Here is a 17,412-nt window from a genome sequence, read left to right as displayed (position 1 = left end):
CACAGTATATCATTCCCCTGTATACAGTATACCATACCCCTGTATACAGTATGTCATACCCCTGTATACCATGCCCCTGTATACAGTATACCATACCCCTGTATACAGTATACCATACTCCGGTATACCATGCCCCTGTATACAGTATACCATACTCCGGTATACCATGCCCCTGTATACAGTATACCATACCCCGGTATACCATGCCCCTGTCTACAGTATATTATACCCCTATACACTGTATACCATACCCCGGTATACCATGCCCTTGTCTACAGTATATTATACCCCTATACACTGTATACCATACCCCGGTATACCATGCCCTTGTCTACAGTATATCATACCCCTATACACTGTATACCATACTCCGGTATACCATGTCCCTGTCTACAGTATATTATACCCCTATACACTGTATACCATACTCCGGTATACCATGTCCCTGTCTACAGTATATTATACCCCTATACACTGTATACCATACTCCGGTATACCATGCCCTTGTCTACAGTATATCATACCCCTATACACTGTATACCAATGTCATTTACCTTGAACTTAGTACACCTGTATATATTGTTATTACAACACTGATATTCCAAACCTAAGATATCTAAGTTGATAATGAGCTCTTATTTCAGACTTGTACACACAGTAACATGGGTAATAACGTGAATGTTGCGGGCCTAGCAAACGAATTCCAAGTTTCTGAATCAGAAATTTTAGAACTGAAGAGGATTTACAAAGAGAATTGTGGGAAAAGCCGGTTTCTGTCTCGAGAGAAATTCCGAAAAGTGTACAATAAAGTGTTTCCAGGAGACGCCTCCGCGTTTGCTGACATCATGTTTAATAAGTTTGATACAGACAATAACGGCAGAGTCGATATGAGGGAGTTCATTGTCGGACTTTTAATGAGTGACGCAAAAAACCTAGACCAAAAAATAAAATTTGCCTTCGAAATGTATGATATCGATAAATCTGGGACAATCTCTCGGGATGAAGTTATACAGATTTCAGAGGTAAGCATTGTAAAGTAAACAATGACAACAGTGTCTCCATAGAAATATTACAGGTAAGTATGGTGAATTTATTGTAGATATAAAGGTAAGTATTGTGGATTTATTTTAGATATCAAAGGTAAGTATGGTGAATTTACTTTAGATATCAAAGGTAAGTATTGTGAATTTACTTTAGATATCAAAGGTTAGTATGGTGAATTTACTTTAGATATCAAAGGTTAGTATGGTGAATTTACTTTAGATATCAAAGGTTAGTATGGTGAATTTACTTTAGATATCAAAGGTTAGTATGGTGAATTTACTTTAGATATCAAAGGTTAGTATGGTGAATTTACTTTAGATATCAAAGGTAAGTATTGTGAATTTACTTTAGATATCAAAGGTTAGTATGGTAAATTTACTTTAGATATCAAAGGTTAGTATGGTGAATTTATTTTAGATATCAAAGGTTAGTATGGTAAATTTATTTTAGATATCAAAGGTTAGTATGGTGAATTTATTTTAGATATCAAAGGTTAGTATGGTAAATTTATTGTAGATATCAAGGTAAGTATGGTAAATTTATTGTGGATATCAAGGTAAGTATTGTGAATTTACTTTAGATATCAAAGGTTAGTATGGTGAATTTATTTTAGATATCAAAGGTTAGTATGGTAAATTTATTTTAGATATCAAAGGTAAGTATGGTAAATTTATTTTAGATAGCAAAGGTTAGTATGGTAAATTTATTTTAGATATCAAAGGTTAGTATGGTGAATTTATTTTAGATATCAAAGGTAAGTATTGTGAATTTATTGTAGATATCAAAGGTTAGTATGGTAAATTTATTGTAGATATTGTAGTTAAGTATCGTAGATTCGTTGATATTTTAGAGGTAAAGATCTCAAAATTAATTTAAAGTTTGTTTACTGATATTATTGTTTTTATTTGTATTAAATATTCAAATATGCCATTAATTACAAAAAAATGTTGTCGCCCAATCAGTGCCTGATTTGTTTCCTCCTCAGGCCTACTCGCGGATGTATAACACAGAGGAAGGTACTACCGTCGCTGACAGATTGTTTAGATATATGGACAAGAACAATGACGATGAGATATCTTTCGAGGAATTCGACGAAGCAGCGCGGTCCAATACAGAAATCCTCAACCTTCTCTTCCCCAAACCCCCTGAACAAGTGTAATGATGGTTCGTCTTATCAACCTTCTCTTCCCCAAACCCCCTGAACAAGTGTAATGATGGTTCGTCTTATCAACCTTCCCTTCCCCAAACCCCCTGAACAAGTGTAATGATGGTTCGTCTTATCAACCTTCCCTTCCCCAAACCCCCTGAACAAGTGTAATGATGGTTCGTCTTATCAACCTTCCCTTCCCCAAACCCCCTGAACAAGTGTAATGATGGTTCCCAAACCCCCTGAACAAGTGTAATGATGGTTCGTCTTATCAACCTTCTCTTCCCCAAACCCCCTGAACAAGTGTAATGATGGTTCGTCTTATCAACCTTCTCTTCCCCAAACCCCCTGAACAAGTGTAATTCCCAAAACCTCCTGAACAAGTGTAATGATGGTTCGTCTTATCAACCTTCCCTTCCCCAAACCCCCTGAACAAGTGTAATTCCCCAAACCCCCTGAACAAGTGTAATTCCCCAAACTCCCTGAACAAGTGTAATTCCCCAAACCCCCTGAACAAGTGTAATTCCCCAAACCCCCTGAACAAGTGTAATGATGGTTCGTCTTATCAACCTTCTCTTCCCCAAACCCCCTGAACAAGTGTAATGATGGTTCGTCTCATCAACCTTCCCTTCCCCAAACCCCCTGAACAAGTGTAATGATGGTTCGTCTTATCAACCTTCTCTTCCCCAAACCCCCTGAACAAGTGTAATGATGGTTCGTCTTATCAACCTTCTCTTCCCCAAACCCCCTGAACAAGTGTAATTCCCCAAACCCCCTGAACAAGTGTAATGATGGTTCGTCTTATCAACCTTCTCTTCCCCAAACCCCCTGAACAAGTGTAATTCCCCAAACCCCCTGAACAAGTGTAATGATGGTTAGTCTTATCAACCTTCTCTTCCCCAAACCCCCTGAACAAGTGTAATGATGGTTCGTCTTATCAACCTTCTCTTCCCCAAACCCCCTGAACAAGTGTAATTCCCCAAACCCCCTGAACAAGTGTAATTCCCCAAACCCCCTGAACAAGTGTAATGATGGTTAGTCTTATCAACCTTCTCTTCCCCAAACCCCCTGAACAAGTGTAATGATGGTTCGTCTTATCAACCTTCTCTTCCCCAAACCCCTTGAACAAGTGTAATTCCCCAAACCCCCTGAACAAGTGTAATGATGGTTCGTCTTATCAACCTTCTCTTCCCCAAACCCCCTGAACAAGTGTAATTCCCCAAACCCCCTGAACAAGTGTAATGATGGTTCGTCTTATCAACCTTCTCTTCCCCAAACCCCCTGAACAAGTGTAATTCCCCAAACCCCCTGAACAAGTGTAATGATGGTTCGTCTTATCAACCTTCTCTTCCCCAAACCCCCTGAACAAGTGTAATTCCCCAAACCCCCTGAACAAGTGTAATGATGGTTCGTCTTATCACCCTTCTCTTCCCCAAACCCCCTGAACAAGTGTAATGATGGTTCGTCTTATCAACCTTCTTTTCCCCAAACCCCCTGAACAAGTGTAATTCCCCAAACCCCCTGAACAAGTGTAATGATGGTTCGTCTTATCAACCTTCTCTTCCCCAAACCCCCTGAACAAGTGTAATTCCCCAAACCCCCTGAACAAGTGTAATGATGTTTCGTCTTATCAACCTTCTCTTCCCCAAGCCCCCTGAACAAGTGTAATTCCCCAAACCCCCTGAACAAGTGTAATGATGGTTCGTCTTATCAACCTTCTCTTCCCCAAACCCCCTGAACAAGTGTAATGATGGTTCGTCTTATCAACCTTCCCTTCCCCAAACCCCCTGAACAAGTGTAATGATGGTTCGTCTTATCAACCTTCTCTTCCCCAAACCCCCTGAACAAGAGTAATGATGGTTCGTCTTATCAACCTTCTCTTCCCCAAACCCCCTGAACAAGTGTAATGATGGTTCGTCTTATCAACCTTCCCTTCCCCAAACCCCCTGAACAAGTGTAATGATGGTTCGTCTTATCAACCTTCTCTTCCCCAAACCCCCTGAACAAGTGTAATGATGGTTCGTCTTATCAACCTTCTCTTCCCCAAACCCCCTGAACAAGTGTAATGATGGTTCGTCTTATCAACCTTCCCTTCCCCAAACCCCCTGAACAAGTGTAATGATGGTTCGTCTTATCAACCTTCTCTTCCCCAAACCCCCTGAACAAGTGTAATGATGGTTCGTCTTATCAACCTTCTCTTCCCCAAACCCCCTGAACAAGTGTAATTCCCAAAACCTCCTGAACAAGTGTAATGATGGTGCGTCTTATCACCCTTCTCATCCCCAAACCCCCTGAACAAGTGTAATGATGGTTCGTCTTATCAACCTTCTCTTCCCCAAACCCCCTGAACAAGTGTAATTCCCCAAACCCCCTGAACAAGTGTAATGATGGTTAGTCTTATCAACCTTCTCTTCCCCAAACCCCCTGAACAAGTGTAATGATGGTTCGTCTTATCAACCTTCTCTTCCCCAAACCCCCTGAACAAGTGTAATTCCCCAAACCCCCTGAACAAGTGTAATGATGGTTCGTCTTATCAACCTTCTCTTCCCCAAACCCCCTGAACAACTGTAATTCCCCAAACCCCCTGAACAAGTGTAATGATGGTTCGTCTTATCACCCTTCTCTTCCCCAAGCCCCCTGAACAAGTGTAATTCCCCAAACCCCCTGAACAAGTGTAATGATGGTTCGTCTTATCACCCTTCTCTTCCCCAAGCCCCCTGAACAAGTGTAATTCCCCAAACCCCCTGAACAAGTGTAATGATGGTTCGTCTTATCAACCTTCTCTTCCCCAAACCCCCTGAACAAGTGTAATGATGGTTAGTCTTATCAACCTTCCCTTCCCCAAACCCCCTGAACAAGTGTAATGATGGTTCGTCTTATCAACCTTCCCTTCCCCAAACCCCCTGAACAAGTGTAATGATGGTTCGTCTTATCAACCTTCTCTTCCCCAAACCCCCTGAACAAGTGTAATGATGGTTAGTCTTATCAACCTTCCCTTCCCCAAACCCCCTGAACAAGTGTAATGATGGTTCGTCTTATCACCCTTCTCTTCCCCAAACCCCCTGAACAAGTGTAATTCCCCAAACCCCCTGAACAAGTGTAATGATGGTTCGTCTTATCACCCTTCTCTTCCCCAAACCCCCTGAACAAGTGTAATGATGGTTCGTCTTATCATGGAGTCATCCTTCTAGATCCATCATCTAACATAAAATGTAAAACCTTCGCTTAATGAGATGAGTTCTATGTACACATTATTTATTGCTACCTTAAAGAAGAATTTGCATATTTTGTATTTATATTGAGCACAAACTGTGGATGCAAAATGCTGAAAGTTGTGACAAGATATATATTTTTATTTTATAGAAAGTAGTATGTAAAGATCATTCCTCAACTGATGTGGAATAAAGAATGAATGTAGACATTTGTCTGATTTAGTTATGATCATGTAATTACACTCGCCAAAGTGGTAATTAATCTACAGTGATAAGTAACATATCACCAAGGTAGCTAGTCTAATAGGATACATTGAATCTTTGAACATATCACCAAGGTAGCTAGTCTAATAGGATACATTGAATCTTTGAACATATCACCAAGGTAGCTAGTCTAATAGGATACATTGAATCTTTGAACATATCACCAAGGTAGCTAGTCTAATAGGATACATTGAATCTTTGAACATATCACCAAGGTAGCTAGTCTAATAGGATACATTGAATCTTTGAACATATCACCAAGGTAGCTAGTCTAATAGGATACATTGAATCTTTGAACATATCACCAAGGTAGCTAGTCTAATAGGATACATTGAATCTTTGAACATATCACCAAGGTAGCTAGTCTAATAGGATACGTTGAATCTTTGAACATTAAAAGTGGTTTAGATAATGAGCTGACAAAATTACAGAATTGAATTCCTGCCACTGTGTTAGATTCCGAGTGTTACGAATAAGATATTCACCAATTCATATCAATTTTTTAACCAAAATGTTGACAATGTGAAGGTGACAATGTGCGGGTGACCATGTGTGGGTGACAATGTGTGGGTGACAATGTGCGGGTGACAATGTGTGGGTAAAAAATGTAAGGGTGACAACATGGGAGTGACAATGTAGGGTTGACAATGTGGGGTGACAATATGCGGGTGACAATGTGTGGGTGACAATGTGGGGGTAAAAAATGTAAGGGTGACAACATGGGAGTGACAATGTAGGGTTGACAATGTGGGGTGACAATATGCGGGTGACAATGTGTGGGTGACAATGTGGGGGTAAAAAATGTAAGGGTGACAACATGGGAGTGCCAATGTAGGGTTGACAATGTGGGGTGACAATATGAGGCTGACAATGTGTGGGTGACAATGTGCAGGTGACAATGTGCGGGTGACAATGTGCGGGTGACAATGTGGGGGTGACAATGTGTGGATGACAATGTGTGGGTGACAATGTGGGTGACAATGTGTGGGTGACAATGTGTGGGTGACAATGTGGATGTGTGGGGGTGACAATATCGGGCTGAAAATGTGGGGTTTGGGTGACAATGTGTGGGTGACAAAGTGGAGGTGACAATGTTGAGGTGGTAATGTGGGGCTGATAATGTGGAGATAAAATTCTGGTTTTGGTATTTTAAGTTATCTGTAAATGTAGGCGTGTAGTTTACGAAATGTTACAGCGTGCCCGTTTGTATCTGTGATGTATTTCACGACTTAGAAACACTGGTCTTAATTTCGTGAAGTCATGTTTTGGTACATATCTCTATACATGTAACTGGTTCATTAGCATTTAAATAAATAGTGAAAATCATCCGAAATGCCGGGGTTATATAATGTACAGATACTCTCTTGACGAGGTTTCTGTTTACACAGGTAAATACACATTTAAATAAATAGTGAAAATCATCCGAAATGCCGGGGTTATATAATGTACAGATACTCTCTTGACGAGGTTTCTGTTTACACAGGTAAATACACATTTAAATAAATAGTGAAAATCATCCGAAATGCCGGGGTTATATAATGTACAGATACTCTCTTGACGAGGTTTCTGTTTACACAGGTAAATACACATTTAAATAAATAGTGAAAATCATCCGAAATGCCGGGGTTATATAATGTACAGATACTCTCTTGACGAGGTTTCTGTTTACACAGGTAAATACACATTTGAAGAAGGACATTTACACACAATTTTCCTATCTTTAGTAATAAGCTTAATCAAATATTTGTTCTCGTTCACACGTTGTCTTAACTATGGAATATGTTTGTCCTCTAGATGGGTTAAGCATATCATCGAATCATTTCTGTATATATTGATCCTTCAGTCTATTTTTCACCAATGTCTTAATTTCGTCTTCAGAAAAGGAACACGTCGATTTATAGTACCAGACATAAGACCAGTTTGGAATAGAATTTTTTAACAAATGTGAGCCATTTACATAACATGGATCTTTTCTTGTAACGTATACATTACCTTGTAGATTGTACATGGTTACTTGTTTGAGGTAATCAACTTATGACAGAATTATTCTATGTTTAATTTCAATGTCTAGTGGGGATCTTCCCAGCTCACCATAAACAAGATAAATAGTTGTGCTGTTCTTACAGTGATCGTATTTTGTTGCGTATGATTTTTTTTTATTTAAGATAATAAAGGAGAACTGTGTAGATAGCTGATATCAACAGTGAATCAACTAGTAGCGATATGTCTCTTACAGACAGCGAATCAACTAGTAGCGATATGTCTCTTACAGACAGCGAATCAACTAGTAGCGATATGTCTCTTACAGACAGCGAATCAACTAGTAGCGATATGTCTCTTACAGACAGCGAAAGCTAATCTATTTCTTTATTCAACAACTATTTTCCTTGATTTTAAGTCAGAATAAAATATAACAAATTACCTAGATAGGTATATGATGCAGGTATTCCTAATTCTACGTTACATAATGTAAATGAAGAGTTCTTGTCCCTTTTCTTTTTGAGAAAATGACAAATTTGTTTTTAATGAGTTAATAGTAAGTTCCAAGGATCATTATATCATCATGCTTAGCTAGTAAGAAACATACATACACACAAACTGCTTTGCTATGTTTTTGCTGATAAAATAACAAACACTTGTATTGTCGAAAATGAGCATTTATTCAAATGGCAGTTGTAGGATAAAACAGGTGTGTAACCTTAAGTCATATATAACAAGATAATGAATACACCAAGCAAAAAAGATGGGAAGTGTTACACAATCTGATAACAGAACGGTTAGAGGGATATACAGGTCTCAGTCTACTACTGGTCAGTGGTAAGGGGAATGTAGATCTCGGTCTGATACTGGTCAGTTGTAAGGGGGTGTAGATCTCAGTCTGATACTGGTCAGTTGTAAGGGGTGTAGATCTCAGTCTGATACTGGTCAGTTGTAAGGGGGTGTAGATCTCAGTCTGATACTGGTCAGTTGTAAGGGGATGTAGATCTCAGTCTGATACTGGTCAGTTGTAAGGGGGTGTAGATCTCAGTCTGATACTGGTCAGTTGTAAGGGGGTGTAGATCTCAGTCTGATACTGGTCAGTTGTAAGGGGGTGGATATCTCAGCCTGATACTGGTCAGTTGTAAGGGGTGTAGATCTCAGTCTGATACTGGTCAGTTGTAAGGGGTGTAGATCTCAGTCTGATACTGGTCAGTTGTAAGGGGGTGTAGATCTCAGTCTGATACTGGTCAGTTGTAAGGGTGGATATCTCAGTCTGATACTGGTCAGTTGTAAGGGGGTGTAGATCTCAGTCTACTACTGGTCAGTTGTAAGGGGTGTAGATCTCAGTCTGATACTGGTCAGTTGTAAGGGGATGTAGATCTCGGTCTGATACTGGTCAGTTGTAAGGGGGTGGATATCTCAGTCTGATACTGGTCAGTTGTAAGGGGATGTAGATCTCGGTCTGATACTGGTCAGTTGTAAGGGGATGTAGATCTCGTCTGATACTGGTCAGTTGTAAGGGGGTGGATATCTCAGTCTGATACTGGTCAGTTGTAAGGGGTGTAGATCTCAGTCTGATACTGGTCAGTTGTAAGGGGGTGTAGATCTCAGTCTGATACTGGTCAGTTGTAAGGGGGTGGATATCTCAGTCTGATACTGGTCAGTTGTACGGGGGTGGATATCTCAGTCTGATACTGGTCAGTTGTACGGGGGTGGATATCTCAGTCTGATACTGGTCAGTTGTAAGGGGATGTAGATCTCAGTCTGATACTGGTCAGTTGTAAGGGTGGATATCTCAGTATGTTACTTGTCAGTTGTAAGGGGGTGGATATCTCAGTCTGATACTGGTCAGTTGTAAGGGGATGTAGATCTCAGCCTGATACTGGTCAGTTGTAAGGGTGGATATCTCAGTATGTTACTTGTCAGTTGTAAGGGGGTGGATATCTCAGTCTGATACTGGTCAGTTGTAAGGGGATGTAGATCTCAGTCTGATACTGGTCAGTTGTAAGGGGGTGTAGATCTCAGTCTGATACTGGTCAGTTGTAAGGGGGTGTAGATCTCGGTCCGATACTGGTCAGTTGTAAGGGGGTGTAGATCTCGGTCCGATACTGGTCAGTTGTAAGGGGAATGTAGATCTCAGTCTGATACTGGTCACTTGTAAGAGGATGTAGATCTCAGCCTGATACTGGTCAGTTGTAAGGGGATGTAGATCTCAATCTGATACTGGTCAGTTGTAAGGGGGTGTAGATCTCAGTCTGATACTAGTCAGTTGTAAGGGGGTGTAGATCTCGGTCCGATACTGGTCAGTTTTAATGTGTTTAGATCCCAGCCTTCAGAAGTATAAATTGTATCTGTAGGCATTGTACTACAATTGCTGCTGCAATCAATCTTTTTTTTATACTCTAAACAAGTTGTAATGTAAAATGACAATCCGCTATAGATTAGTGATCTACGTCCATTGTAATGCTCCCATTGTTTTGTGTATGTTAAAGTATTGTATTTAAGAAGCTTATTGATATTGACGTGTTTGTAGTGTTTTATTTCTACCAAAGATATAAACAATAAACATTATATTACGTGTATCAGTGTGGGAAGTATCCCAAGGCAGCACTAATCAGTTTGGAAGTCAGCCATTTAAACACTTGCAGAATGACCACAAACTGAAGTCGACGTTCACCAACTACAAGTGCTACGACACAAACACAAAAAATGTGTGGATGGCCTTTTTTTTTTTTTTTTTTAGCTCACCTGGCCATAGCGCGGCGTCCGTCAACTTTTCATTTAAACAACTTCTTCTGAAATACTGAAAGGCGTAGAGTTATCATATTTGGTTGGAAGGTTCCTTTGATAAAGCCCAAAAATGTTTGTGAAAAGAAATGATCTTGACCCATATTCAAGGTCACAGAGGTCAAATGTGTTAAAAACTGTTAGCAACTTCTTCCAAAATACCAGGAGGCCTAGAATCATTATGTAATGCAGGAAGGTTCCTTTGATGAAGCCCAACAAAGATTGCGAAAAGAAATTTGACCCATATTCAAGTTCACAGAGGTCAAATGTGTTAAACCTTTAAATGACATTTTATGATTATCCAAAACATCTAGGATAGTGATATTATTCTAAAATAGGTTCTCAAGCATGCCTGGTAATATTTGAGAACAGAAATTACCTTGACCCATATACTAGGTCACAACAGTCAAACCTAAAGGCCTAGGATCATAATATTTGACTGAAAGGTTCCATTAATGGTGCCCACATAGTGTGTGAAAAAATAGCTTGACCCATAATGATATTTAAGGTCACTGGGGTTAAATTTGGTAAAATCATTAACAACTTCTGATTGACCCAAGGCTATCATATTTGGCCAGTAAAGTTTCACAAAGGCTTATATACAAATATGTAGAACCTTCCAATTACTTATTAAAGGAATATATTTGGCTGGGAATTTTCTTGGCATAATTTAGAATAACCCATAAAGACCTTTCACAGTGATGTCACACTGTTCCAAAAATACATTAGGCCAAGCCCCCTGGAGGTTTGAGAGGCTTGAGCTAAGTGATGTGAAAAACTACATGTTAGCCAATTACTTATGTTCTATTCACAGCATTAAAATACAAAAAAACATGATCGGAAAGAGAATTGCAAGAGCTTCATTTCGATTTAAGATTCTTCAAGGTCACATCACTAGTGATATGCATGAAACGTTTTATTATTTTTTTTTTAGTTAGTTAATTACATGAACCTTAATTTTTCCTGTCTTTATATTTAATTGTTGCTATATATTGTTGACTTGTGCAAGTCTCAAACATGTTGTATCTTTGTTCGTAAACAATGCTCTAAAGGGCAAGTAAGCTTCTGCTGTCCTGGGTCATCCGTCCAGCTATAACTAAGATTTTTTCTACTATATTGTTTGACCATCTTCTTTCCTTGATTTAAAAGAAAACTATCAATCATATTTAACTGGAAACATAAGAAAGTTTCAATTCAACATTGCACGGACGAGGGGGCTGACTACTAAGGGACAGAACCCATATGGAGTAATTTGTCATATTGCTTTAAGCATCTACTGTGGAACATATGCACAGATATAGGACAGTTGGTCATAAAGATCAAGGTGAGCGGTACAGGGCATCTTGGCCTCTTATTTTTTGTTTTTTGTTTTTGTTTTTTTTTTTAAATATTTCAAACAGGAATAATTTCTGTGTTCATCAAAACCAATAAGATGATGAAATAAGACGTGAAGATGACAAGACGATTCGGATACACTTCTTCAAGATGACAAGACGATTCGGACACACTTCTTCAACATGACAAGACGATTCGGACACACTTCTTCAAGATGACAAGACGATTCGGACACACTTCTTCAAGATGACAACACCAATTAGACACATGTTCTTCAAGATGACAAGACGATTCGGACACACTTCTTCAAGATGACAACACCAATTAGACACATGTTCTTGAAGATGACAAGACGATTCGGACACACTTCTTCAATATAAATATGAAAAGACGATTCGAACACACTTTCATCAAGATAATAAGAAGTTTCGGATACAGTTTCTTCAAGTCGACGGCGTCGATTTGGCAAAACTTTCTGAAAGATGATTATCGCTTTACATGATTGGAATGATTTTAGAATTCAATTCGTGCTCCCTGCTATCGGTAACTGGAGCCATTACCAAACAAGAAAATGTCGGCATGTCAACAGAGTCTTGCTTAAAACTCCAAGTCGATGAAATTTTGGTAAAATATGAACAAAAGAAATATCACCTTGGAGACAAGGTATTAGGAGATTACGGATATGTATTAGGTATGGATTATAATCTTCTGATAATGCATTTTTATAACTTGTATTATACTTGTAAGCAGAGACGGTACTTCACCTCTGGTCATTCTGGATAAAACGTTAATCACAGGTATATCGAAATTTACAGCGGAATCGTTTTGGTGTTTTACAGTTTTCGAAGCAAACAGAGATGCTATACTTAAGTAGTACAAAATGACCTTACCGGCATACTTACGTAGAAATGTGGGATCTTATTTGCTACTTACATTTGGTAACGTCATAGTAAGGGGTCACTCCCCAGGATAAGTCTATCCGCTAACACATTTATAGAAAGATAAACAAAGTATGTTTATTTTAAAAACGACCGTATATGATCGTCAAATATTGGACTTTCAGGCTTTACTAACGACTAAGGACGTCTTTTGACCTCATCAGTGCTGTTTACGTGTACAGTTTGACCTCTGTCGAAAAGTCTTACTCTCTATCATTTAATATCAAATGTGCCATACCTACATCCGGGTAACCGCCTTAGAGAACTTAGAGAATAATCTACAGTTTACGGAAAGCATATCACTTCCAGGAACTCTTCGGTGTTGGAGGTATGTATCGGATGCGTCTAGGCGTGACACAGTTAATGTGACATATAAGTGTCCTACTGTATATGATGCTCATTGTGTCAGATCTTGTGTCGGGTACTAATAGGGATTCTTCTTGTGTATCATAAACCTTTTTGTTTATCACTTCCCGTGTCGTATACTCGTTTCATCATTCTCTGTATAGTACACTTGTTTTTTTTCACTTTCTGTGCACTTATTCTTTTTTGTCGCTCATTGTAGAGAATACTTGTTTTTTTTTCATCCCCTGTGTGATTTTCTCGTTTTCACCTCTTATGCAGTACCTTCGATTTGTTACTCACTGTAGATAATATTCATTTTGTCACCCCCTGTGTAGTATACTCGTTTTGTCACCCCCTATGTAGTATACTCGTTTTGTCACCCCCTGTGTAGTATACTCGTTCTGTAATCCCCTATGTAGTATACTCGTTTTGCCCTCCCCCTATGTAGTATACTCGTTTTGCCCTCCCCCCTATGTAGTATACTCGTTTTGTACTGTCCCCCCCCCCATGTAGTATACTCGTTTTGTTACCCGGTAAGTAGTATACTCGTTTTGTCACCCCCTATGTAGTATACTCGTTTTGTCATCCCCTATGTAGTATACTCGTTTTGTCATCCCCTATGAAGTATACTTGTTTTGTCACCCCTATGTAATATACTCGTTTTGTCACCCCCTATGTAGTATACTCGTTTTGTCATCCCCTATGTAGTTTACTCGTTTTGTCATCCCCTATGAAGTATACTTGTTTTGTCACCCCCTATGTAGCATACTCGTTTTGTCATCCCCTATGAAGTATACTTGTTTTGTCACCCCCTATGTAGTATACTCGTTTTGCCCTCCCCCCTATGTACTATACTCGTTTTGTCCCCCCCCCCTATGTAGTATACTCGTTTTGTTACCCGGTAAGTAGTATATTCGTTTTGTCACCCCCTATGTAGTATACTCGTTTTGTCATCCCCTATGTAGTATACTCGTTTTGTTACCCGGTAAGTAGTATACTCGTTTTGTCACCCCCTATGTAGTATACTCGTTTTGTCACCCCCTATGTAGTATACTCGTTTTGTCATCCCCTATGTAGTATACTCGTTTTGTCATCCCCTATGAAGTATACTTGTTTTGTCACCCCCTATGTAGTATACTCGTTTTGTCATCCCCTATGAAGTATACTTGTTTTGTCACCCCCTATGTAGTATACTCGTTTTGCCCTCCCCCCCTATGTACTATACTCGTTTTGGCCCCCCCCCCTATGTAGTATACTCGTTTTGTCACCCCCTATGTAGTATACTCGTTTTGTCATCCCCTATGTAGTATACTCGTTTTGTCATCCCCTATGAAGTATACTTGTTTTGTCACCCCCTATGTAGTATACTCGTTTTGTCACCCCCTATGTAGTATACTCGTTTTGTCATCCCCTATGTAGTTTACTCGTTTTGTCATCCCCTATGAAGTATACTTGTTTTGTCATGAAGTATACTTGTTTTGTCACCCCCTATGTAGTATACCCCTATGTAGTATACTCGTTTTGTCACCCCCTATGTAGTATACTTGTTTTGTCACCCCCTATGTAGTATACTCGTTTTGTCATCCCCTATGAAGTATACTTGTTTTGTCACCACCTATGTAGTATACTCGTTTTGCCTGCCCCCCCCCCCCCCCCCCCATGTAGTATACTCGTTTTGCAACCCCCCCCCCTCACACACAAATCTTATGTTGTATATTCGCTTCTAAGGAAAACAATTTAAAACACAAATACCGCACAATATTAATGTCTTTAAATTTCGAAAATGGATACAAGATCTACGTACAATAGTAAAGATATAATGGCACCGTTATACAGCGGTGTTAACTACGGAACTGAAGTTTACACTGAAAGAATAACCGTATGGGGTGGAACATCGGAAAACGTAAAAAACTATTACACAATACTTCTCTGTATTGTGATACTACTCATATCTGAGAGCAGTTTACAAATAGGATTGAAAATTGGGTTGAGAAATGAAATGGATTAAACGATTTTCTCTCTAGCAAAATAAACAACTACCACACATAAATTTTCGAAATTATACACAGGGTCATAGTTATATCTCTAGAGAAAGTGGCATCATTAATATGACTGACAGAAATGTTATTCATACAACTTCTGCCATGGTCTACCAGAGTTATCTCCCCTACTGTTATAATGCTTAATGATACATGTTTTCGACCACGATAAAGCATACGATACATACAAATCAAAAGCAGTTAAGGGAATGAAATAAATACAATATTTGGTAATTAAAGTGTATGTTTAGAAGGACAGGGGCGTATCAATGACCGCCTTTAGTTCGAAATATTCCATCGGTCTCGCGTTAAGTTCACTATAAACATTTAAACTCATTTAAAAACTCGGTTGTCTTGAAGATTTCTCGTCGACCTCTGTAAGGCCGTAGTAATGGACGTATAAACCGTTATATAGATAAATGACTAGAAGATTTCCCGGTGTCCACAGATGTTGGACTGAAGGTATTCCTATTCTTTGTTATTTTGTTTTAATTACTACCCCCAAGTAATGTATGAGTGCTACTCGTCAGCATGGTACAGTGTGCACTGTGTGAACATTTAAGTGTCTGTGTAAATGTGTAAAGATAACAAATAAAACAAGGCTAGCCCTTTGCTTATGGCTAGGAGTTAAATTGTCGTTTTAACCTGCATACATGAAAGATGATGGAATCTACCCCTCCCAAGGAGAGATAAAATACTTCATCCCCCTCCGATCAAAGAAGTGCAATGGTTCTACCATATTAAATAGTTTCTTTAATTTAGGCAATGGGGCATTACGACACATTCTCACAAAACACTTGGTTTCTCATCCTCCTCACACACGTTCTTACAAATACATACTCCCTCATACCATCCCCACACACATTATTAAAACATACAACCTCGCATCAACCTCATACACATCCTCACAATCACACACTACCTCTCACCATCCTTATACACATCCTCACAATCACACACTACCTCTCACCATCCTCATACACATCCTCACAATCACACACTACCTCTCACCATCCTTATACACATCCTCACAATCACACACTACCTCTCACCATCCTCATACACATCCTCACAATCACACACTACCTCTCACCATCCTCATACACATCCTCACAATCACACACTACCTCTCACCATCCTTATACACATCCTCACAATCACACACTACCTCTCACCATCCTTATACACATCCTCACAATCACACACTACCTCTCACCATCCTCATACACATCCTCACAATCACACACTACCTCTCACCATCCTCATACACATCCTCACAATCACACACTACCTCTCACCATCCTCATACACATCCTCACAATCACACACTACCTCTCACCATCCTCATACACATCCTCACAATCACACACTACCTCTCACCATCCTCATACACATCATCACAATCACACACGCCCTCTCACCATCCTCATACATTCCTCACAATAACACACGCCCTCTCACCATCCTCATACATTCCTCACAATAACACACGCCCTCTCACCATCATCATACACATCATCACAATCACACACTCCCTCTCACCATCATCATACACATCATCACAATCACACACGCCCTCTCACCATCCTCATACATTCCTCACAATAACACACGCCCTCTCACCATCCTCATACATTCCTCACAATAACACACGCCCTCTCACCATCATCATACACGTCCTCAAAATCACACACGCCCTCTCACCATCCTCATACATTCCTCACAATAACACACTTCCTCTCACCATCCTCATACACATCCTCACAATCACACACGCCCTCTCACCATCCTCATACACATCCTCACAATCACACACTCCCTCTCACCATCATCATACACATCATCACAATCACACACGCCCTCTCACCATCCTCATACATTCCTCACAATAACACACTTCCTCTCACCATCCTCATACACATCCTCACAATCACACACGCCCTCTCACCATCATCATACACATCATCACAATCACACACTACCTCTCACCATCCTCATACACATCCTCACAATCACACACGCCCTCTCACCATCCTCATACACATCATCACAATCACACACGCCCTCTCACCATCCTCATACATTCCTCACAATAACACACGCCCTCTCACCATCATCATACACATCCTCACAATCACACACTACCTCTCACCATCCTCATACACATCCTCACAATCACACACTCCCTCTCACCATCATCATACACATCATCACAATCACACACTCCCTCTCACCATCATCATACACATCATCACAATCACACACTCCCTCTCACCATCATCATACACATCATCACAATCACACACTCCCTCTCACCATCC

The 17,412-nt window shown here is 39.8% G+C and overlaps 1 protein-coding gene across 1 annotated transcript; it reads left to right on the top strand.

Annotated features, from left to right (window-relative positions):
* The first annotated feature begins 662 nt into the window (after nt 1-662).
* Nucleotides 663-2,203, top strand: LOC132549939 (neurocalcin-like). Its single transcript, XM_060213923.1, has 2 exons — nt 663-1,022; nt 2,030-2,203. The coding sequence occupies exons 1-2, from the start codon at nt 663-665 to the stop codon at nt 2,201-2,203; spliced, it is 534 nt and encodes a 177-aa protein (XP_060069906.1).
* Nucleotides 2,204-17,412: the final 15,209 nt, after the last annotated feature.

The sequence above is a fragment of the Ylistrum balloti genome, unplaced genomic scaffold (assembly GCF_031769215.1).
Source record: "Ylistrum balloti isolate Yb309-2 unplaced genomic scaffold, AGI_CSIRO_Ybal_v1 Utg370092, whole genome shotgun sequence".
NCBI lineage: Eukaryota > Metazoa > Mollusca > Bivalvia > Pectinida > Pectinidae > Ylistrum > Ylistrum balloti.
This window is presented reverse-complemented; position numbering and strand designations above follow the sequence as displayed.

Coding starts and splice junctions, on each gene's coding strand:
- LOC132549939 (XM_060213923.1), top strand. CDS start 663: ATGGGTAATAACGTGAATGTTGCGGGCCTAGCAAACGAATTCCAAGTT. Junction 1,023..2,029: donor AAGTTATACAGATTTCAGAG/GTAAGCATTGTA, acceptor TTTCCTCCTCAG/GCCTACTCGCGGATGTATAA.